At 52.6% G+C, this 24,967-nt stretch overlaps 1 protein-coding gene and 1 long non-coding RNA gene across 2 annotated transcripts in view; one reads left to right on the forward strand and one right to left on the reverse strand.

Moving 5' to 3' along the window:
* The window catches only part of LOC142908102 (uncharacterized), a 228,097-nt gene that overhangs the window by 3,752 nt on the left and 199,378 nt on the right, over positions 1 to 24,967 (reverse strand). The gene's annotated exons all lie outside the window — the stretch shown is intronic.
* The window catches only part of LOC116957167 (uncharacterized), a 32,255-nt gene continuing 16,762 nt past the window's right edge, over positions 9,475 to 24,967 (forward strand). The window contains exons 1-2 of the mRNA XM_032979147.2: positions 9,475 to 9,870; positions 18,263 to 19,989. Coding sequence (XP_032835038.2) covers positions 18,323 to 19,989 — 1,667 coding nt within the window. The 5' untranslated portion in view covers positions 9,475 to 9,870; positions 18,263 to 18,322. The remainder of the gene's footprint in view (positions 9,871 to 18,262; positions 19,990 to 24,967) is intronic.

Raw genomic sequence — 24,967 nt, forward strand, 5'->3', positions numbered from 1 at the left:
TTTGTGGGTGTGTGTTGATCGCTGATCGATGCCCGGGTGCGGTCAAGGGATGGCTCCTTATTGCTCAACCACGTTATGTATGCCGATGATTTGGTAATAGCTGCTCATTCAGAGGAGGAGTTGGAGACGCTGCTGCTGAGACTGGAGTGTGCCACTAAGAGGTGGGGCCTTACCATCAGCCCCACCAAAACTAAGCACCTGCCTGGGTATTTTGCACCATCGGACACTCCACCCCAAAAACTCCCAATCGGTGATGGGGCAGTTGTGAAGAGAGTGGAGAGTTTCCCATACCTGGGCAGTGTGCTCATGACTGGCTCCAGTTTAACAGCAGAGGTCTCACTCCGAATCAGTCGAGCGGCAATATCTTTTCATCGGTTGCGTAACGCTGTGTGGAAGCTACCTGGTCTGTCGCTCCGCACTAAGCTTCAGGTCTTCTCGGCCACGGTCATTCCCTCCCTTCTCTACGCTTGCGAAACGTGGACCCCCCAAATGGAACATCTTCGCCGGTTAGAAACATTTAGGCTGGCCTGCCTACGATCTATCCTGGGTTTAACCAGGCTGGATTGTGTGAGGAGCTCACAAATCCTTGAAAGATTTGGGCAAGGTCCCATCGGTGAGCTCCTCCGGCAGGCAAGGCTGCGTTGGCTGGGTCATGTAGCCCGCATGCCCAGCCACCGCATGCCGAAACAGCTTTTGTTCAGCCAGATCGAGGGGGCTAAACGGGCGCGGCAGGGGCTAGAGAAGAGATGGAGTGATGTGGTACAGGAGGACGTGGAGCTGAGTGGACTTGCCGATGACTGGTACCAGCGGTGTCAAGATCGGCCTCTGTGGAGTAGGCTCGTGAAGTACCCTAATGGGCAGTTGGAGGCAGTCGCCCTCCAACAACAACGGAGGGCGGAGGAGCGACGCTCACAACAACGAGCGGAGCGCCGGGTGGCTAAAGCACAGCAGGTTGGCACAGTAGGGGGCACAGGTGGTGCATCAGCCAGTCATCTCAGTCAGTCGACCCGTGGCACCTGGGTCTGCCCCGTGACCTCCTCCTGCCAGCAGGGGGCTCTGACACTTCAAGTGGCCTCAACGTGCACCTAGCCTGGCACAGGCGTCGTGGTGATGTCAATGCATGTAATAAACATCGCCACTGGAGAGACAAAGGCGGACGGGCGTGGTGCTGGCCACCCACCCCCTCGTCTGCCACAGTGCAGGCCTTTCAATGGCGCTCGTTAAAAGCACTTGCTCCAACAGTCTATTAAAGGCTATACGGGGGATCTTTGTCTTTTTTGTGATACATTTAAAAAAATCTAATCTCAGCGAGTTGATTGTCTCAACCTGGTCACCAATAACTCAACACAGAGACCCATAGACTCACCACACAGAGACCCATAGACTCACCACACAGAAGCCCATAGACTCACCACACATACCCATAGACTCACCACACAGAGACCCACAGACTCATCGCACAGTGACCCACAGACTCACCACACAGAGACCCACAGACTCACCACACAGAGACCCACAGACTCACCACACAGAGACACATAGACTCACCACACAGAGACACATAGACTCACCACACAGATACACATAGACTCACCACACAGAGACCCATAGACTCACCACACAGTGACCCACAGACTCACCACACAGAGACCCACAGACTCACCACACAGAGACTCATAGACTCACCACACAGAGACCCACAGACTCATCACACAGAGACCCATAGACTCACCACACAGAGACCCATAGACTCACCACACAGAGACCCATAGACTCACCACACAGGGACACATGGATTCACCACACAGAGACCCATAGACTCACCACACAGAGACCCATAGACTCACCACACAGAGACACATAGACTCACCACACAGAGACCCATAGACTCACCACACAGAGACACATAGACTCACCACACAGAGACCCATAGACTCACCACACAGAGATACATAGACTCACCACACACAGACCCATAGACTCACCACACAGAGACGCATAGACTCACCACACAGAGACATAGACTCACCACATAGAGACCCATAGATTCACCACACAGAGACCCATAGACTCACCACACAGAGACACATAGACTCACCACACAGAGACCCATAGACTCACCACACAGAGATACATAGACTCACCACACACAGACCCATAGACTCACCACACAGAGACGCATAGACTCACCACACAGAGACACATAGACTCACCACACAGAGACATAGACTCACCACATAGAGACCCATAGATTCACCACACAGAGACACAGACTCACCACACAGAAACCCATAGACTCACCACACAGAGACCCATAGACTCAACACACAGAGACCCATCGACTCACCACACAGAGACCCATAGACTCACCACAGAGAGACCCATAGACTCAACACACAGAGACCCGTAGACTCACCACACAGAGACCCATAGTCTCACCACACAGAGACCCACAGACTCATCACACAGAGACCCATAGACCCACCACATAGAGACCCATAGACTCACCACAGAGAGACCCATAGACTCAACACACAGAGACCCATAGTCTCACCACACAGAGACCCATAGACTCACCACATAGAGACCCATAGACTCACCACATAGAGACCCATAGACTCGCCACACAGAGACCCATAGACTCACCACACAAAGACCCATAGACTCACCACACAGAGACCCATAGACTCACCACACAGAGATCCATAGACTCACCACACAGAGGCCCATAGACTCACCACACAGAGACCCATAGACTCACCACACAGAGACCCATAGACCCATAACACAGAGACCCATAGACTCACCGCACATAGACCCACAGACTCACCACACAGAGACCCATAGACTCACCACACAGAGACCCATAGACTCACCACACAGAGACCCATAGACTCATCACACAGAGACCCATAGACTCACCACACAGAGACCCATAGACTCACCACACAGAGACCCGTAGACTCACTACACAGAGACCCATAGTCTCACCACACAGAGACCCACAGACTCATCACACAGAGACCCATAGACTCACCACACAGAGACACATAGACTCACCACACAGAGACCCATAGACTCACCACACACAGACGCATAGACTCACCACACAGAGACACATAGACTCACCACACAGAGACAGACTCACCACATAGAGACCCATAGATTCACCACACAGAGACACAGACTCATCACACAGAGACCCATAGACTCGCCACGTAGAGACCCATCGACTCACCACACAGAAACCCATAGACTCACCACACAGAGACCCATAGACTCACCACACAGAGACCCATCGACTCACCACACAGAGACCCATAGACTCACCACAGAGAGGCCCATAGACTCAACACACAGAGACCCGTAGACTCACCACACAGAGACCCATAGTCTCACCACACAGAGACCCACAGACTCATCACACAGAGACCCATAGACTCACCACATAGGGTCCCATAGACTCACCACAGAGAGACCCATAGACTCAACACACAGAGACCCGTAGACTCACCACACGGAGACCCATAGTCTCACCACACAGAGACCCACAGACTCATCACACAGAGACCCATAGACTCACCACACAGAGACCCACAGACTCACCACACAGAGACACATAGACTCACCACACAGAGACCCATAGATTCACCACACAGAGACCCATGGACTCACCACACAGAGACCCATAAACTCACCACACAGAGACCCGTAGACTCACCACACAGAGACCCATAGACTCACCACACAGAGACCCATAGTCTCACCACACAGAGACCCACAGACTCACCACACAGAGACCCATAGACTCACCACACAGAGACCCGTAGACTCACCACAGAGAGACCCATAGACTCAACACACAGAGACCCGTAGACTCACCACACAGAGACCCATACCTTCACCGCACAGAGACCCACAGGCTCATCACACAGAGACCCATAGACTCACCACAAGAGACCCATATACTCACCACACAAAGACCCATAGACTCACCACACAGAGACCCATAGACTCACCACACAGAGACCCATAGACCCATAACACAGAGACCCATAGACTGACCGCACATAGACCCACAGACTCACCACACAGAGACCCATAGACTCACCACACAGAGACCCATAGACTCACCACACAGAGACCCATAGACTCATCACACAGAGACCCATAGACTCACCACACAGAGACCCATAGACTCACCACACAGAGACATAGACTCACCGCACAGAGACCCATAGACTCGCCACACAGAGACCCAAAGACTCACCACACAGAGACCCATAGACTCACCAGACAGAGACCCATAGACTCACCACACAGACCCATAAACTCACCACACAGAGACCCATAGTCTCACCACACAGAGACCCATAAACTCACCACACAGAGACCCATAGACTCACCACACAGAGACCCATAAACTCACCACACAGAGACCCATAGACTCACCACACAGTTACCCATAGACTCACCACACAGCGACCCATAGACTCATCACACAGAGACCCATAGATTCACCACACAGTGACCCATAGACTCACCACACAGAGACCCATAGACTCACCACACAGAGACCCATAGACTCACCGCACATAGACCCACAGACTCACCACACAGAGACCCATAGACTCATCACACAGAGACCCATAGACTCACCACACATAGACCCATAGACTCATCACACAGAGACTCATAGACTCACCACACAGAGACCCATAGATTCACCACACAGAAACGCATAGACTCACCACACAGAGACGCGTAGACTCACCACACAGAGACCCTTAGACTCACCACACAGAGACATAGACTCACCACACAGAGACCCATAGACTCGCCACACAGAGACCCATAGACTCACCACACAGAGACCCATAGACTCACCGCACAGAGACCCATAGACTCACCACACAGTTACCCACAGACTCACCACACAGCGACCCATAGACTCATCACACAGAGACCCATAGACTCACCACATAGAGACCCATAGACTCACCACACAGAGACCCATAGACTCATCACACAGAGACCCATAGACTCACACACAGAGACCCATAGACTCATCACACAGAGACCCACAGACTCACCACACAGAGACCCACAGACTCACCACACAGAGACCCAGAGACTCGTGACCGCCACCTGCTGTCCGCCTAGCGGCACTGCGTGTCTGGCGCCTGGACATGGAGACTGACAATCGGCGACGTTTGGGGCAATGCGCCTCCCGCAGAGCACGATAGTCAACTCACGAAGTCACCCACAAACACACCCACAAACTCACTCACAAACCCACTCACAAACTCGCTCAAACTTACCCACAAACTCACTCAAACTCACCCACAAACTCACTCACAAACTCACCCACAAACTCACTCACAAACTCACTCACAAACTCACCCACAAACTCGCTCACAAACTCACCCATAAACTCACTCACAAACTCACTCACAAACTCACCCACAAACTCACTCACAAACTCACTCACAAACTCACTCACAAACTCACCCACAAACTCACTCACAAACTCACTCACAAACTCACCCACAAACTCACTCACAAACTCACCCACAAACTCACTCACAAACTCACCCACAAACTCACTCACAAACTCACCCACAAACTCACCCACAAACTCACTCACAAACTCACCCACAAACTCGCTCACAAACTCACCCACAAACTCACCCACAAACTCACTCACAAACTCACCCACAAACTCACCCACAAACTCACCCACAAACTCACCCACAAACTCATCCACAAACTCACCCACAAACTCACCCACAAACTCACTCAAACTTACTCACAAACCCACCCACAAACTCACTGACAAACAAAGACAAAGATCCCCTGTGTAGCCTTAGCAGAATGTTGGGGCAAGTGCTGTTAGCGAGTAGCAGCAGCGCCTATGAAGGCCGGTACAGCACACGGGTGGGTGGCCAGCACCATGCCCGGCCGTCTTTGTCTCCCCGATGGCGATGATTACTACACACCGCACCAGGTACTCATTTGAGGCTGAGTCAACCTAGGAGAGGCCCGGGACCGGTTCTGATAATCGTCACTGGTGGTGTCGGTATCCGTGAGCGGGACTCGAACTCAGGATGTTGGGTAGCGCAGCGCGCTAACCACTGCACCACCGCTCCCCACTCACACGCACACACACGATTCTCCTAATTCACGTGTTCACACAGTCACCCAACCACTCGGCACACTCACTCACCCATCCACTCACACGCCCACACAGACGTACAGACCCACCCACTCACACACCCAATTACTCACACACTCACCCACCCACTCACCGACTTACACACTCACACACCAACACCAACTCACATTCACACACCCACAAATTCACTCACCCACCCACAAAGACATTGATGGTCCACACACTCGCTCATCCACTCACATCCGCAGAGATCAAGAGACTCACACAGAGACGCATAGACGCACACAGAGACCCATACAATCACACAGAGACCCATAGACTCACACAGCTACCCATACACTGACACAAAGACCCACAGACTTACACAGAGACCCATAGACTAATACAGATACCCATACACTCACACAGAGACCCATACACTCACACAAAGATCCACAGACTTACACAGAGACCCATAGACTAATACAGATACCCATACACTCACACAAAGACCCATATACTCACACAGAGACCCATACAATCACACAGATAGCCATACACTCACACAGAGACCCATAGACTCACATAGAGTCCCATAGACTCACACAGAGACCCATAGACTCACACAGAGACCCATAGACTCATACAGAGTCCCATAGAATCACATAGAGACCCATAGACTCACACAGATACCCATATACTCACACAGAGACCCATAGACTCACACACAGAGACCCCACACACACAGACTCATATACCCACTCACACGGAGACCCCTAGACTCATTACAGAGACCCATAGACTCGCACAGAGACCCACAGACTCGCACAGAGACCCACAGACTCACACACAGAGACCTACAAACTCACACACAGAAACCCACAGACTCACACACAGAGACCCACAGACTCATCACACAGAGACCCACAGACTCACACACAGAGACCCACAGACTCACACACAGAGACCCACAGACTCACACAGAGACCCCGAGACTCATTATACAGAGAACCATAGACTCACCACACCCACACAAACCCACACACACAGACTCACAGGCTCACACACAGAGACACACAACAACAACAACCGCCATTCGCCACTAAGTGGCGGTGACGTCACCACGACGCTTGTGCCAGGCCATGTGCACCTTGAGGCCACGTGAAGAGTCGAACGCCCGCTTGCAGGAGGTCACGGGGCAGACCCAGGTGCCACGGGTCGACTGACAGAGATGACTGAGATGACTGGCTGATGCACCACCTGTGCCCCCTACTGTGCCAACCTGCTGTGCTTTAGCCACCCGGCGCTCTGCTCGTTGTTGTGAGCGTCGCTCCTCCGCCCTCCATTGTTGTTGGAGGGCGACTGCCTCCAACTGCCCAATAGCGTCCTTCACGAGCCTCCTCCTCAGAGGCCGATCTTGACACCGCTGGTACCAGTCATCGGCAAGTCCACCCGGAGAAGCTCACCGATGGGACCTTGCCCAGATCTTTCAAGGATTTGTGAGCTCCTCACACAATCCAGCCTGGTTAAACCCAGGATGTATCGTGGGCAGGCTAGCTTAAATGTTTCTAACCGGCGAAGATGTTCCATTTGGGGGGTCCACGTTTTGCAAGCGTAGAGAAGGGAGGGAATGACCGTGGCCAAGAAGACCTGAAGCTTAGTGCGGAGCGACAGACCAGGTAGCTTCCACACAGTGTTACGCAACCGATGAAAAGATATTGCCGCTCGACTGATTCGGAGTGAGACCTCTGCTGTTAAACTGGAGCCGGTCATAAGCACAGTGCCCAGGTATGGGAAACTCTCCACTCTCTCCACAACTGCCCCATCACCGATTGGGAGTTGTGGGGGTGGAGTGTCCGATGGTACAAAATACCCAGGCAGGTGCTTAGTTTTGGTGGGGCTGATGGTAAGGCCCCATCTCTTAATGGCACGCTCCAGTCTCAGCAGCAGTGTCTCCAACTCCTCCTCTGAATGAGCAGCTATTACCAAATCATCAGCATACATAACGTGGTTGAGCAATAGGGAGCCATCCCTTGACCGCACCTGGGTATCGATCAGCTTCCCATTCTATCTGTACCAAATGGAGATTCCCCCGGTACAGCTATTGAAGGTTTCACGAACTACGTGGTCAAAATAAATGTTAAATAATGTGGGAGCCAGAGGACATCCCTGTCGCACCCCAACGTGTACAGGGAATGGCTCTGACTCCCGGCCACGTAGTTTTACCCGGGCCCGTTCACCATCATGAAGGTCCTTAATGATCTTGAGCAGAGGGTCAGGGACTCCAAAAGCACGAAGAACAACCCAGAGCCCAGGCCTACTGATGGTATCATAGGCCTTGACCAGGTCAATAAAGCAGAGATGTAGGTCTTGTTGGAATTCCCTACACCTCTGCTGTAGCAGACGGACAGAGAATATGGCATCTGTGCAGGACCACCCTTTCCTGAAACCGCATTGGGGCTCCGCAAGCCTCTCCTCAGCGTGCCTGGCAAGGCGATGTTGAATAATCCTTGCCAGGACCTTTCCCGGCACACTGAGGAGTGAGATGCCCCTGTAGTTGTTACAGTCTGTGCGGTCCCCCTTCTTAAAGAAGGGGACCACCAGGGCATCCTTCCAATCCTGCGGAACCCGTTCAGTGGTCCAGACTGTTGTTATTATGTCATATAGGGCAGTCTGTGCACAAACGCCACCCTCCCTCAGCATTTCGCTTGGGAGATCATCTCTGCCTGCTGCCTTTCCTGGTCTCAGACTCCGGATCGCCTTCAGTACTTCCTCAACAGATGGAAACTCAGCCAGCCACTCACAGGGGGTGACTTCTTCCAATATTTGAGGCACCGCAGCCTCAGCAGGGTCATCCTCACTTTGTGCCACGATGTTTTCCTGGCCGAGGGATTTCCCCTCCCCCAGGACCTCACAGAAATGCTCAGTAAATCAGACACACACACAGACCCACAGACTCACAGACATACACACAGACACACACACAGACCCGAAGACTCACCACACACACACACACAAACCCACACAGACCCATGATTCACCCACATCCACTTTATTACTGTGTGACGTCATTTGCACCCTCCGGGATTCCTGTGTGGCGACGTCATCGCTCGAGGCACGCCCCACCCGCGGCGCTATGACGTCATCCACCCCCCACTTTCTTTCGGAATTCCTCGAATTCGAAATCGGTTTTCTAATCTTTCGATTGCATAACGGAATCGATTGCCTCCTTTTAACACCGACATAGCCTTAATGAAATCGATTCTACCAATGTCACCGGTCGATACAACACCCCAACCCGCCTTCGAACACGAAAGTCGCCGCAGATCGGAATCGATGTTTTTTGGCGCGTAAAAGGCGTGGCGACTAATCGATTCCGGCGGATCGATCTCCCGCCACCTCCCTCCCTCTCCCCGTCCGAAGCCACCGCTGAGTGAAGCGGCGTCATCACGAGGCGACCGCATCACAACCCTCCCCCCGCCACCGCCGCCCTCAGAAGCTTGTGCGCTGCCGCCATCTTAAAAAAGTCCGTCACCTACTTTTTTTAATCTTAAAAAAAACCGAAACAAGGATTAAAGTGGCGGTAACTGAGAGATAACTTTCTATTAAAGTTACTCGCCGGCGGGCGGTGGGTGGGGGGAGAGGGGTGGAGGCAACGTCGTCCCCACACTTCGAGACTCCGACGAACCATCGCCGGCTTCGCTCAAGGCGTTCGGGCAAGTCTACGGCCTGGGAACCCCTCGCCGCCCCCCGCCCCTTCCTCCCCGGCCGCGCCAGCCAGGCGAGACCGTAGGCTTCGGCCTACCCTCCTCGGTCTCTTGTACCGGGAGTTCGCTGGGTGGAGTTTAATCGTTTAGAGGTTTAAAGTTTTTAGGAGCTCGCGTGAGAGAAAAAGTAAAACGTGAGGAGAAGTTTACGGCTTGGGAAGCGATTATGTTGAACGGTCAACGAGTTCCTTGTGTGGCAAAAGGTCCTGGGGTTAGTGGGTTTAAGTGACGTGGGGTTAGTGGGTTTAAGTGACGTGGGGTTAGTGGGTTTAAGTGTCGTGGGGTTAGTGGGTTTAAGTGACGTGGGGTTAGTGGGTTTAAGTGTCGTGGGGTTAGTGGGTTTAAGTGACGTAGGGTTAGTGGGTTTAAGTGACGTGGGGTTAGTGGGTTTAAGTGACGTGGGGTTAGTGAGTTTAAGTGACGTGGGGTTAGTGGGTTTAAGTGTCGTGGGGTTAGTGGGTTTAAGTGTCGTGGGGTTAGTGGGTTTAAGTGACGTGGGGTTAGTGGGTTTAAGTGACGTGGGGTTAGTGGGTTTAAGTGACGTGGGGTTAGTGGGTTTAAGTGACGTGGGGTTAGTGGGTTTAAGTGACGTGGGGTTAGTGGGTTTAAGTGACGTGGGGTTAGTGGGTTTAAGTGTCGTGGGGTTAGTGGGTTTAAGTGACGTGGGGTTAAGTGTCGTGGGGTTAGTGGGTTTAAGTGACGTAGGGTTAGTGGGTTTAAGTGACGTGGGGTTAGTGGGTTTAAGTGACGTGGGGTTAGTGAGTTTAAGTGACGTGGGGTTAGTGGGTTTAAGTGTCGTGGGGTTAGTGGGTTTAAGTGTCGTGGGGTTAGTGGGTTTAAGTGACGTGGGGTTAGTGGGTTTAAGTGACGTGGGGTTAGTGGGTTTAAGTGACGTGGGGTTAGTGGGTTTAAGTGTCGTGGGGTTAGTGGGTTTAAGTGTCGTGGGGTTAGTGGGTTTAAGTGTCGTGGGGTTAGTGGGTTTAAGTGACGTGGGGTTAGTGGGTTTAAGTGACGTGGGGTTAGTGGGTTTAAGTGACGTGGGGTTAGTGGGTTTAAGTGACGTGGGGTTAGTGGGTGTAAGTGTCGTGGGGTTAGTGGGTTTAAGTGTCGTGGGGTTAGTGGGTTTGAGTGTCCTGGGGTTAGTGGGTTTAAGTGTCGTGGGGTTAGTGTGTTTAAGTGACGTGGGGTTAGTGTGTTTAAGTGTCGTGGGGTTAATGGGTTTAAGTGACATGGGGTTAGTGGGTTTAAGTGACGTGGGTTTAAGTGACATGGGGTTAGTGGGTGTTAGTGACGTGGGGTTAGTGGGTTTAAGTGTCGTGGGGTTAGTGGGTTTAAGTGACGTGGGGTTAGTGGGTTTAAGTGTCGTGGGGTTAGTGGGTTTAAGTGACGTGGGGTTAGTGGGTTTAAGTGTCGTGGAGTTAGTGGGTTTAAGTGTCGTGGGGTTAGTGGGTTTAAGTGACGTAGGGTTAGTGGGTTTAAGTGACGTGGGGTTAGTGGGTTTAAGTGACGTGGGGTTAGTGGGTTTAAGTGACGTGGGGTTAGTGGGTTTAAGTGACGTGGGGTTAGTGGGTTTAAGTGACGTGGGGTTAGTGGGTTTAAGTGACGTGGGGTTAGTGGGTTTAAGTGACGTGGGGTTAGTGTGTTTAAGTGTCGTGGGGTTAGTGGGTTTAAGTGACGGGGGGTTAGTGGGTTTAAGTGACGTGGGGTTAGTGGGTTTAAGTGACGTGGGGTTAGTGGGTTTAAGTGTCCTGGGGTTAGTGGGTTTAAGTGACGTGGGGTTAGTGGGTTTAAGTGTCGTGGGGTTAGTGGGTTTAAGTGTCGTGGGGTTAGTGGGTTTAAGTGACGTGGGGTTAGTGGGTTTAAGTGACGTGGGGTTAGGGGGTTTAAGTGACGTGGGGTTAGTGGGTTTAAGTGACGTGGGTTTAAGTGACATGGGGTTAGTGGGTGTTAGTGACGTGGGGTTAGTGGGTTTAAGTGTCGTGGGGTTAGTGGGTTTAAGTGTCGTGGGGTTAGTGGGTTTAAGTGACGTGGGGTTAGTGGGTTTAAGTGTCGTGGAGTTAGTGGGTTTAAGTGTCGTGGGGTTAGTGGGTTTAAGTGACGTAGGGTTAGTGGGTTTAAGTGACGTGGGGTTAGTGGGTTTAAGTGACGTGGGGTTAGTGGGTTTAAGTGACGTGGGGTTAGTGGGTTTAAGTGACGTGGGGTTAGTGTGTTTAAGTGTCGTGGGGTTAGTGGGTTTAAGTGACGGGGGGGTAGTGGGTTTAAGTGACGTGGGGTTAGTGGGTTTAAGTGACGTGGGGTTAGTGGGTTTAAGTGTCCTGGGGTTAGTGGGTTTAAGTGACGTGGGGTTAGTGGGTTTAAGTGTCGTGGGGTTAGTGGGTTTAAGTGTCGTGGGGTTAGTGGGTTTAAGTGACGTGGGGTTAGTGGGTTTAAGTGACGTGGGGTTAGGGGGTTTAAGTGACGTGGGGTTAGTGGGTTTAAGTGACGTGGGGTTAGTGGGTTTAAGTGACGTGGGGTTAGTGGGTTTAAGTGACGTGGGGTTAGTGGGTTTAAGTGACGTGAGGTTAGTGGGTTTAAGTGTCGTGGGGTTAGTGGGTTTAAGTGACGTGGGGTTAGTGGGTTTAAGTGTCGTGGGGTTAGTGGGTTTAAGTGACGTGGGGTTAGTGGGTTTAAGTGACGTGGGGTTAGTGGATTTAAGTGACGTGGGGTTAGTGGGTTTAAGTGTCGTGGGGTTATTGGGTTTAAGTGTCGTGGGGTTAGTGGGTTTAAGTGACATGGGGTAAGTGGGTTTAAGTGACGTGGGGTTAGTGGGTTTAAGCGTCCTAGGGTTAGTGGGTTTAAGTGACGTGGGGTTAGTGGGTTTAAGTGTCCTAGGGTTAGTGGGTTTAAGTGTCGTGGGGTTAGTGGGTTTAAGTGACGTGGGGTTAGTGGGTTTAAGTGTCGTGGGGTTAGTGGGTTTAAGTGACGTGGGGTTAGTGGGTTTAAGTGACGTGGGGTTAGTGGGTTTAAGTGACGTGGGGTTAGTGGGTTTAAGTGACGTGGGGTTAGTGGGTTTAAGTGACGTGGGGTTAGTGGGTTTAAGTGACGCGGGGTTAGTGGGTTTAAGTGACGTGGGGTTAGTGGGTTTAAGTGACGTGGGGTTAGTGGGTTTAAGTGTCGTGGGGTTAGTGGGTTTAAGTGACGTGGGGTTAGTGGGTGTAAGTGACGTGGGGTTAGTGGGTTTAAGTGACGTGGGGTTAGTGGGTTTAAGTGACGTGGGGTTAGTGGGTTTAAGTGACGTGGGGTTAGTGGGTTTAAGTGTCGTGGGGTTAGTGGGTTTAAGTGACGTGGGGTTAGTGGGTTTAAGTGACGTGGGGTTAGTGGGTTTAAGTGTCATGGGGTTAGTGGGTTTAAGTGTCGTGGGGTTAGTGGGTGTAAGTGTCGTGGGGTTAGTGGGTTTAAGTGACGTGGGGTTAGTGGGTTTAAGTAACGTGGGGTTTGTGGGTTTAAGTGACGTGGGGTTAGTGGGTGTAAGTGATGTGGGGTTAGTGGGTTTAAGTGACGTGGGGTTAGTCGGTTAAAGTGACGTGGGGTTAGTGGGTTTAAGTGACGTGGGGTTAGTGGGTTTAAGTGACGTGGGGTTAGTGGGTTTAAGTGACGTGGGGTTAGTGGGTTTAAGTGACGTGGGGTTAGTGGGTGTAAGTGACGTGGGGTTAGTGGGTGTAAGTGATGTGGGGTTAGTGGGTTTAAGTGTCGTGGGGTTAGTGGGTTTAAGTGACGTGGGGTTAGTGGGTTTAAGTGTCATGGGGTTAGTGGGTTTAAGTGTCGTGGGGTTAGTGGGTGTAAGTGTCGTGGGGTTAGTGGGTTTAAGTGATGTGGGGTTAGTGGGTTTAAGTAACGTGGGGTTTGTGGGTTTAAGTGACGTGGGGTTAGTGGGTGTAAGTGATGTGGGGTTAGTGGGTTTAAGTGACGTGGGGTTAGTCGGTTAAAGTGACGTGGGGTTAGTGGGTTTAAGTGACGTGGGGTTAGTGGGTTTAAGTGACGTGGGGTTAGTGGGTTTAAGTGACGTGGGGTTAGTGGGTTTAAGTGACGTGGGGTTAGTGGGTGTAAGTGACGTGGGGTTAGTGGGTGTAAGTGATGTGGGGTTAGTGGGTTTAAGTGTCGTGGGGTTAGTGGGTTTAAGTGACGTGGGGTTAGTGGGTTTAAGTGTCATGGGGTTAGTGGGTTTAAGTGTCGTGGGGTTAGTGGGTGTAAGTGTCGTGGGGTTAGTGGGTTTAAGTGATGTGGGGTTAGTGGGTTTAAGTAACGTGGGGTTTGTGGGTTTAAGTGACGTGGGGTTAGTGGGTGTAAGTGATGTGGGGTTAGTGGGTTTAAGTGACGTGGGGTTAGTCGGTTAAAGTGACGTGGGGTTAGTGGGTTTAAGTGACGTGGGGTTAGTGGGTTTAAGTGACGTGGGGTTAGTGGGTTTAAGTGACGTGGGGTTAGTGGGTTTAAGTGACGTGGGGTTAGTGGGTTTAAGTGACGTGGGGTTAGTGGGTTTAAGTGACGTGGGGTTAGTGGGTTTAAGTGACGTGGGGTTAGTGGGTTTAAGTGACGTGGGGTTAGTGAGTTTAAGTGTCGTAGAGTTAGTGGGTTTAAGTGACGTGGGGTTAGTGGGTTTAAGTGACGTGGGGTCAGTGGGTTTAAGTGTCGTGGGGTTAGTGGGTTTAAGTGACGTGGGGTTAGTGGGTTTAAGTGACATGGGGTTAGTGGGTTTAAGTGACGTGGGGTCAGTGGGTTTAAGTGTCGTGGGGTTAGTGGGTTTAAGTGATGTGGGGTTAGTGGGTTTAAGTGTCGTGGGGTTATTGGGTTTAAGTGACGTGGGGTTATTGGGTTTAATTGACGTGGGGTTAGTGGGTTTAAGTGACGTGGGGTTAGTGGGTTTAAGTGACGTGGGGTTAGTGGGTTTAAGTGACGTGGGGTTAGTGGGTTTAAGTGTCCTGGGGTTAGTGGGTTTAAGTGACGTGGGGTTAGTGGGTTAAAGTGACGTGGGGTTAGTGGGTTTAAGTGTCGTGGGATTAGTGGGTTTAAGTGACGTAGGGTTAGTGGGTTTAAGTGACGTAGGGTTAGTGGGTTTAAGTGACGTGGGGTTAGTGGGTTTAAGTGACGTGGGGTTAGTGGGTTTAAGTGACGTGGGGTTAGTGGGTGTAAGTGACGTGGGGTTAGTGGGTGTAAGTGACGTGGGGTTAGTGGGTTTAAGTGACGTGGGGTTAGTGGGTTTAAGTGTCGTGGGGATAGTGGGTTTAAGTGTCCTGGGGTTAGTGGGTTTAAGTGACGTGGGGTTAGTGGGTGTTAGTGTCATGATTGATTTACGAACAGACATCTGGAACCTGACTCGTTCGTGAGTAGTCCCTGTAACAGGCGACGTTTCGGACAACAGTCCTTAGAAACCTATGGCGAGGAGTGCCAAAGACAAAGGTCCCCCAGGTAGACTAAACAGACTGTTGGGGCAAGTGCTGTTAGTAGCGAGTAGCAGCAGTGTCCATGAAGGCTACCGGCACTGTGGCACACGAGGGGGTGGGTGGCCAACACCACGCCCCCCCGCCCGGCCGCCTTTGTCTCCCCGGTGCTAGCGATATTCACTACACAACGCACCGGGTACTCGTTTGAGGCGGAGTCGACCTAGGGGAGGCCCAGGGACCGGTAGAGATCATCGCTGTCACCGGCGGTGTTGGTGGCCGTGAGCGGGGGTCGAACTCGGGTCGCCGGGTTCGTAGCACAGCGTCACGATTATCTGAACCGGTCCTGAGCCTCCCCTAGGTTGACTCAGCCTCAAACGAGTAATCTGGTGTAGCGGTGTGTAGTAAACATCGCCACTGGGGAGACAAAGGCGGCCGGGCGTGGTGCTGGCCACCCACCCACCCCCTCTGTGTGTGCCACAGTGCCGGTAGCCTTCACAGGCAGCGCTGCTACTCACTACCAAAGGCACTTGTCCCGACTGCCCGTTAAGACTACACGGGGGATCTTTGTCTTTGTGCGTGCAGTTTTGGTGACTCATTACATCCCTTACGGCAAGCAAGCCTGAGTCGAGGCTTTTGCGAATGAAACAGATGATCTTTTGTGTGCTAATTCTGTTAACTTGACCTTTTTTTACTCACTGTTAGGGCACGTGTAGAGCGATCGTGTGTATCTTTGTGAGCCTTAACTATCGCACGTTGCTTTGTGAGTCTTAGCCTTCAGTCATTGTGTAGCACGAACCCCGAGTGTGCCTTGAGACGCAGAGCCTGCTGATCATCGCACACTACACTATACACTACTACACACCTTTACACTACTATACACTACACTATACACTACTACACACCTTTACACTACTATACACTACACTACTATACACTACACACTACTACACTATACACTACTACTATACACTACACTACTATACACTACACACTACTATACACTATACACTACACACTACTATACACTACACACTACTATACACTACACACTACTACACTACACTATACACTACAATATACACTACACTATACAATACACTACTATACACTACACTACTATACACTACACTATACACTACACTACTATACACTACACTATACACTACACACTACTATACACTACACTATACATTACTATACACTACACTATACACCACTATACACTACACACTGCACTTTATACTACACTACTATACACTACACTACTATACACTACACTACTATACACTACACTATACACTACTATACACTACACTACTATACCCTACACACTGCGCTTTACACTACACTACTATACACTACACAATACTATACACTATACACTACTCTACACTACACACTACACTACTCTACACTACACACTACACTACTCTACACACTACACGACACTACACACTACACTACACTACTTGTGTAGTGTATAGTGTACAAGAGTGTAGTGTATTGTAGTGTGTAGTGTGTAGAGTAGTGTAGTGTGTATAGTACACTACTATACACTACACACTGCTATACACTACACACTACACTACACTAGTAGTGTGTAGAGTAGTGTGTAGTGTACAGTAGTGTATAGTAGTGTAGTGTATAGTGTAGAGTAGTGTGTAGTGTACAGGAGTGATGTATAGTAGTGTGTCGTGTATAGTGTGTAGTAGTGTAGTGTGTAGTAGTGTAGTGTGTAGAGGTGTGTAGTAGTGTATAGTGTAGTAGTGTATAGTAGTGTAGTGTAGAGGTGTGTAGTAGTGTATAGTGTAGTAGTGTATAGTGTAGTGTATAGTAGTGTAGTGTATAGTGTAGTAGTGTATAGTGTAGTGTATAGTGTAGTGTATAGTAGTGTAGAGGTGTGTAGTAGTGTATAGTGTAGTGTATAGTATTGTAGTGTGTAGTGTAGAGGTGTGTAGTAGGGTAGTGTGTAGTGTATAGTAGTGTAGTGTATAGTGTAGTGTATAGTGTAGTGTATAGTAGTGTATAGTGTAGTGTATAGTAGTGTAGAGGTGTGGTGTAGTGTATAGTGTAGTGTATAGTAGTGTATAGTAGTGTAAAGTATAGTGTATAGTGTAGTGTATAGTAGTGTAGTGTATAGTGTAGTGTATAGTGTAGTGTATAGTGTAGTGTATAGTAGTGTAGTGTGTAGTGTATAGTGTAGTGTATAGTGTAGTGTAGTGTATAGTGTAGTGTATAGTAGTGTATAGTGTAGTGTGTAGTAGTGTAGTGTATAGTAGTGTAGTGTATAGTGTAGTGTATAGTAGTGTATAGTGTAGTGTATAGTACAAACTTGATTTGGTGCTTTTGTGACTGCAGGAATTACTCTTTGTTTTTTTCGGTAAAGTCACGTAGAAATAAGAAATAATAATAAAATTACAAAATAGCATGCGACGTTTCGATTGCAACGCAAGCGATCATCATCAGGTACAGAAGAGCTACATTTAAGAGAGAGAGGAAGCACAGAACCACCGCAGACAAAGAGAGATGGAGAAGCACATCAAATCGAACAAGATTTAGTAACATTTGGAAACACGATAATGCAGCACAGAGGGTCGGTCAAAACACAATGAACGCATGGTCTGGCTGATTATGTTCTTTCAAAGATTGCTAAATTATGTGTCTGCCTGTCTGTCTGCCTGTCCGTCTATCTGTCTGCCTGTCTGTCCGTCCGTCTGCCTGTCTGTCTGTCCGTCTGCCTGTCTGCCTGCCTGTCTATCTGTCCGTCTGTCTGCCCGTCTGTCTGTCTGTCTGTCCATCTGCCTGCCCGTCTGCCTGTCTGTCTGCCTGTCCGTCTGCCTGTCTGTCTGCCTGTCTGTCTGCCTGTCTGTCTGCCTGTCTGTCTGCCTGTCCGTCTGCCCGTCCGTCCGTCTCCTCCCGCGCAGCCGACAGAAAATCTGGCCCCGACTTCACCGCAGCTCCCCTCTTCATCCTTCTCCTCCTCGATGGATCCCGGAGAATCCAGAGAGGTCCCTCCTCCTCTTCCTCCTCCTCCTCCTCATCACCATCCTCCGTCGCCGCCGTCTTCGCCCTCGTCCTCGTCCTCGTCGTCGTCGTCGTCGTCCGAAGCGGCCACCGCCCCGGCCGCGGCTCAGCTCCGCAAGAAGAGCGGCTTCCAGATCACCAGCGTGGTGGTGCCACGGCCCGCGTCGTGCGCCAGCGTCGCCGACGACTCGGAGGGCGGCGAGGAGGCGGAGGTGGAGGCGGCCACCGCCTCCTCCTCCTCCGCCGCCTCCTCCTCAGCGGCGGCGGCGGCGGCGGCGTCCGTGGGGGCCGCGGCCGCGTTGCCGCGGGCCCAGGGGGAGGAGGAGGAGGAGCGCCATGGAGAGTCACCGATGCCGGATCCTCGGCAGCTGCAGCAGCTTCAGCAGTACGACAGCAGCAGTGAGTGCCAGCAGCAGCAGCAGTTGCAGCATCAGCATCAACAAAATCAGCAGCACCAATACAGTAGTGGCAGTGAGTGCCAACAGCAGCAGGAACAGCAGCAGCACCAACAGCAGCAGCTGCAGCAGCAGCTGCAACAGCAGCAGGAACAGCAGCAGCTGCAGCAGCAGCACCAACAGCAGCAGCTACAGCAGCAGCAGCAGAGTCATCTGGACAACAACAACCACCAGCAGCAGCAGCAGCAGCAGTGGGCCCCGGAACGTTCACTCGTACAACCACCGCAACCACCGCAACCACCGCAGCCATCGGCAGCGTTTACAAACGGTACTGCTGCTGCGTCTGCTGCTGCTGCAACAACCACAACCACCACAACCGCCACCACCGCCGCTGCCGCCACCGCCTGCTGTGCCACAGCGGCGTCGCCACGTTCCACGCCCACCACCGACGCCTCCTCCTCATCCACCGCCGCCGCCGCCGCTGGAGAAGCGTGCGGTGGTGGTGGTGGTGGCGGCGGTGGCGGCGGCGGCGACGGGCGCAGAAGTTCCGTCGGTAGCGCGCAACTCGCCCCGGTGACAACGCCGGCGGCACGGGGAGACGTCCAGCCGTGCGCGGAACGCTGCGACGGTTGCTGGCAACCGGCCGCGGCGACGGTCGCCGCGGCGACGGTCGCCGCGCCGACGGTCGCCGCGCCGACGGTCGCCACGGCGACGGTCGCCGCGCCGACGGCGCAGAACCCGTCGCGGTTCCGCGTGGTCAAGCTGGACTCGGAGCACATCGTCCCGTACCGGCGAGGACGCTGGACCTGCTCGGACTTTCACGAAAGGGATCCGTCCCTGTACCACCACCACCACCACCACTATCAGCACCACCACCTCCTGCACCAGCAGAATCACCAGCAGCAGCAGCAGCAGTTTCAACAGCTGCAGAACAGTCTTCATCTCCATCACCAGCAGCAGCAGCAGCAGCATCATCACGGCACCGTGGCCAATCACATCAGCATCATCGACTGCGACGTCGCTGCCTTCCGCCGCCTGTCTCTGCCCACCGAGACGGAGATATCGCTGGCACAGGTGCACCACCTGCAGCAGCAGCAGCTGCAGCAGCACCTGCAGCAGCAGCAGGAGTTGTTGCTGCAGCAGCAGCAGCAGCAACAGGAGCAGCAGCAGCAGAGTGACGGACAGGTGGACGGGTTGAGTCAGAGCCCGCCGTTGGACGGGGAAGATGAGAGGTGAGGGGTCAAGCAGTTGTTGTGTCTGTGTGTGTGTCTGTCTGTGTGTTTGTCTGTCTGTGTGTGTGTGTCTGTGTTGTGTGGCAAAACAACCCCCTACCTCCTCGCGGTGCCGGACGGGCAACTCTGTCGTGGACAGTGCTGTGGGGGGAGATCCAATTTTGATTGGCTCCTCCCCTCATGGCATATATGTCCACCACAGGGGCTAAACGGGGGCTCTGGACGGGTGCGAGGGGCTGGTAACCCCTTCACCTTCAATTAATTACCACGAAACCACGAATTAAACTGAAATATGTAACTAATAAGCTTGTGCCGGAGGCCCCGGGGGGCCAGGCGTCTATGACGTCTCCTGGCCAAACCCCAATTGGCGGAGCCAGGAGATTGAATATCTACCCTCGGGGCTACTCCAGAAACAACGAAAAGCCACTACGGGTGGCCACGTGGAATGTTCGAACGCTCACTGCAGAGGAGAGGCTGCCACTCCTCTGTCGGGAGCTGGACCGGTACCGCCTGGATCTATGCGGCATTCAGGAGGTCCGGTGGACCGGCTCTGGCTCCTGCCACCATGAGGGGTGGATAGTTCTCTACTCGGGGCAGCAGACTGCCAAACAACAGGGTGTGGGTCTTCTTTTGAACAAAAGAATGAAGGGGGCGTGGGAGCGTGGCGGTGAGGTGTGGGAAGCTGTAAGCCCCAGGCTACTTTGGGCTCGCCTTCCCATCAACCGGAGGCGAGGAATGGTGGTCGTGGTTACTTATGCCCCCACCGAAGATGAACATCCGTGGAGGGATGCAGGCAAAGCCGATGAGTCAGATGCCTTCTATGACCTCCTGTCACAGGTGCTGGCTAAAGTGGCCCCTCGGAATAGAGTCATCATGTTGGGTGACTTCAATGCCCGAGTTGGTCATGATACTGGCACCTGGTCTGGAGTGATTGGAGGGCATGGGCCAGATCAGCTCAATAACAACGGTAGGAGGCTGCTAGATTTTTGTGCAGCCCATGGGCTTGTAATTACCAACACGCTGTTCCGGCATCGGCGCATCCACACAACATCATGGATGCATGCCGGGTCCAAGCAAGAACATCTGCTGGACTACATAGTGACGGACCAGCGAATGCGAGCCCATGTCCTTGACACCAGGACCTACTGTGGAGCTGATCTGCCCTCTGACCATCGACTAGTCATCTGTAAGATGCGCCTGCCATTCTTCCACTCCGGTGGTGGGTGTACATCCAGGACCCCATTCCAACCTAAAGTGGCCTGGTCTCAGTTATCTGATGAAAGTTGCAAGCGAGAATTTCATCATCGCTTGCGGCTGGGACTGTGACTCATGCAGCTGCAATGGCTGCTTTGGGTACGCGGTCCAGACCTCCCCAGAGACCCTGGCTGACAGAGGAGGTGTTCAGGATGGTTGAGAAAAAGCGACAGGCCCACTGTCATCGGCTACAGAATCCCACGTCAGAGAATGAGGAGGCTTACCGCAGCCTTCGCTCGGAGGTTCGGAGAGCCGTGAGGCGCTGCAAGGATGGGTGGTGGTCGCGGGTTGCTGAGGAGATGGAGTCTGCCTCAGTGGCCCGTGATCACAAATCTCTATTTAACTCCATCAAAAAAGTAACCTGCAGCGCCACACCTATTACCATCATTAGGGGAAAAAACGGTGATCCAATCTCCGACCCCCAGGAACAGGTTCGCAGATTTGCTGAGCATTTCTGTGAGGTCCTGGGGGAGGGAAAATCCCTTAGCCAGGAAAACATCGTGGCACAAAGTGAGGATGACCCTGCTGAGGCTGCGGTGCCTCAAATATTGGAAGAAGTCACCCCCTGTGAGTGGCTGGCTGAGGTGCCATCTGCTGAGGAAGTATTGAAGGCGATCCGGAGTCTGAGACCAGGAAAGGCAGCGGGCAGAGATGATCTCCCAAGCGAAATGCTGAAGGAGGGTGGTGTTTGTGCACAGACTGCCCTATATGACATCATAACAACAGTCTGGACCACTGGACGGGTTCCGCAGGATTGGAAGGATGCCCTGGTGGTCCCCCTTTTTAAGAAGGGGGACCGCACAGACTGTAACAACTACAGGGGCATCTCACTCCTCGGTGTGCCGGGAAGGGTCCTGGCAAGGATTATTCAGCATCGCCTTGCCAGGCACGCTGAGGAGAGGCTTGCGGAGCCCCAATGCGGTTTCAGGAAAGGGCAGTCCTGCACAGATGCCATATTTTCTGTCCGTCTGCTACAGCAGAGGTGTAGGGAATTCCAACAAGACCTACATCTCTGCTTTATTGACCTGGTCAAGGCCTATGATACCATCTGTAGGCCTGGGCTCTGGGTCGTTCTTCGAGCTTTTGGAGTACCTGACCCTCTGCTCACGATCATTAAGGACCTTCATGATGGTGAGCGGGCCCGGGTAAGACTACGTGGCCGGGAGTCAGAGCCATTCCCTGTACACCTTGGGGTGCGACAGGGATGTCCTCTGGCTCCCACATTATTTAACATCTATTTTGACCACGTAGTTCGTGAAGCCTTCAATAGCTGTACCGGGGGAATCTCCATATGGTACAGATCTAATGGGAGGCTAATCGATGCCCGGGTGCGGTCAAGGGATGGCTCCCTATTGCTCAACCACGTTATGTATGCTGATGATTTGGTAATAGCTGCTCAGTCAGAGGAGGAGTTGGAGATGCTGCTGCTGAGACTGGAGCGTGCCACTAAGAGGTGGGGCCTTACCATCAGCCCCACCAAAACTAAGCACCTGCCTGGGTATTTTGTACCATCGGACACTCCACCCCCACAACTCCCAATCGGTGATGGGGCAGTTGTGGAGAGAGTGGAGAGTTTCCCATACCTGGGCAGTGTGCTTATGACTGGCTCCAGTTTAATAGCAGAGGTCTCACTCCGAATCAGTCGAGCGGCAATATCTTTTCATCGGTTGCGTAACGCTGTGTGGAAGCTACCTTGTCTGTCGCTCCGCACTAAGCTTCAGGTCTTCTCGGCCACGGTCATTCCCTCCCTTCTCTACGCTTGCGAAATGTGGACCCCCCTAATGGAACATCTTCGCCGGTTAGAAACATTTAGGCTGGCCTGCCTACGATCCATCTTGGGTTTAACCAGACTGGATTGTGTGAGGAGCTCACAAATCCTTGAAAGATCTGGGCAGGGTCCCATCGGTGAGCTCCTCTGGCAGGCAAGGCTGCGATGGCTGGGTCATGTAGCCCGCATGCCCAGCCACCGCATGCCGAAACAGCTTTTGTTTGGCCGGATTGAGGGGGCTAAGCGGGCGCGGCACGGGCTAGAGAAGAGATGGAGTGATGTGGTACAGGAGGACGTGGAGCTGAGTGGACTTGCCGATGACTGGTACCAGCGGTGTCAAGGTCGGCCTCTGTGGAGGAGGCTCATGAAGGATGCTACTGGGCAGTTGGAGGTAGTCGCCCTCCAACAACAATGGAGGTCGGAGGAGCGACGCTCACAACATCGAGCGGAGCGCCGGGTGGCTAGAGCACAGCAGGTTGGCACAGTAGGGGGCACAGGTGGTGCATCAGCCAGTCATCTCAGTCAGTCGACCCGTGGCACCTGGGTCTGCCCCGTGACCTCCTGCCAGCGGGCGTTCGACACTTCACGTGGCCTCAGGGTGCACATAGCCTGGCACAAGCGTCGTGGTGACGTCACCACCACTTAGTGGCGAATGGCGGTTGTTGTTGTGTGTCGGTGTGTGTTTGACCTGGTCAAGGCCTATGATACCATCAGTAGGCCTGGGCTCTGGGTTGTTCTTCGTGCTTTCGGAGTCCCTGACCCTCTGCTCACGATCATTAAGGACCTTCATGATGGTGAGCGGGCCCGGGTAAAACTACGTGGCCGGGAGTCAGAGCCATTCCCTGTACACCTTGGGGTGCGACAGGGATGTCCTCTGGCTCCCACATTATTTAACATCTATTTTGACCACGTAGTTCGTGAAGCCTTCAATAGCTGTACCGGGGGAATCTCCATCTGGTACAGATATAATGGGAGGCTGATCGATGCCCGGGTGCGGTCAAGGGATGGCTCCCTATTGCTCAACCACGTTATGTATGCCGATGATTTGGTAATAGCTGCTCATTCAGAGGAGGAGTTGGAGACGCTGCTGCTGAGACTGGAGCGTGCCACTAAGAGATGGGGCCTTACCATCAGCCCCACCAAAACTAAGCACCTGCCTGGGTATTTTGTACCATCGGACACTCCACCCCCACATCTCCCAATCGGTGATGGGGCAGTTGTGGAGAGAGTGGAGAGTTTCCCATACCTGGGCAGTGTGCTTATGACCGGCTCCAGTTTTAACAGCAGAGGTCTCACTCCGAATCAGTCGAGCGCCAATATCTTTTCATCGGTTGCGTAACGCTGTGTGGAAGCTACCTGGTCTGTCGCTTCACACTAAATGCACCTAGCCTGGCACAGCAGCAGTCAACCCGTGACACCTGCAGGGTCTGTCCTGTGACCTCGGAGTGCACCGAGCCTGGCACGAGCGTTGTCGGTGCCGTTGTTGTGTGGTGCCGGAGCGGTGGTGCAGCGGTTAGCGCTACGCTGCACTACAATCTCTGGCAGAGAGCCGAGTTTGATTCCCACTCACGGCCACCAACACCACCGGTGACGATTATCTGAACCGGTCCTGGGCCTCTCCTGGGTCGACTCAGCCTCAAATGAGTACCTGGTGTAGCGGTGTGTAGTGAACATCGCTAGCACTGGGGAGACAAAGGCGGCCGGGCGTGGTGCTGGCCACCCACTCCCTCATGTGCCACAGTGCTGGTAGCCTTCACAGGTGCTGCTCGCTAACAGCACTTGCCCATACAGCCTGCTAGAGGCTACACGGGGCATCTTTATCTGTGTATAGGTGCTGCTACTCGCTACTAACAGCACTTGCCCCTACAGTCTGTTAGAGGCTACACGGGGGATCTTTGTCTGTGTATAGGTGCTGCTGCTTGCTACTGACAGCACTTGCCCCTACAGCCTGTTAAG

This window comes from Petromyzon marinus, assembly GCF_048934315.1.
Source record: "Petromyzon marinus isolate PM22_M1 ecotype Great Lakes invasive population chromosome 70 unlocalized genomic scaffold, UKy_Petmar_22M1.pri1.0 chr70_unloc.2, whole genome shotgun sequence".
Lineage (NCBI taxonomy): Eukaryota > Metazoa > Chordata > Hyperoartia > Petromyzontiformes > Petromyzontidae > Petromyzon > Petromyzon marinus.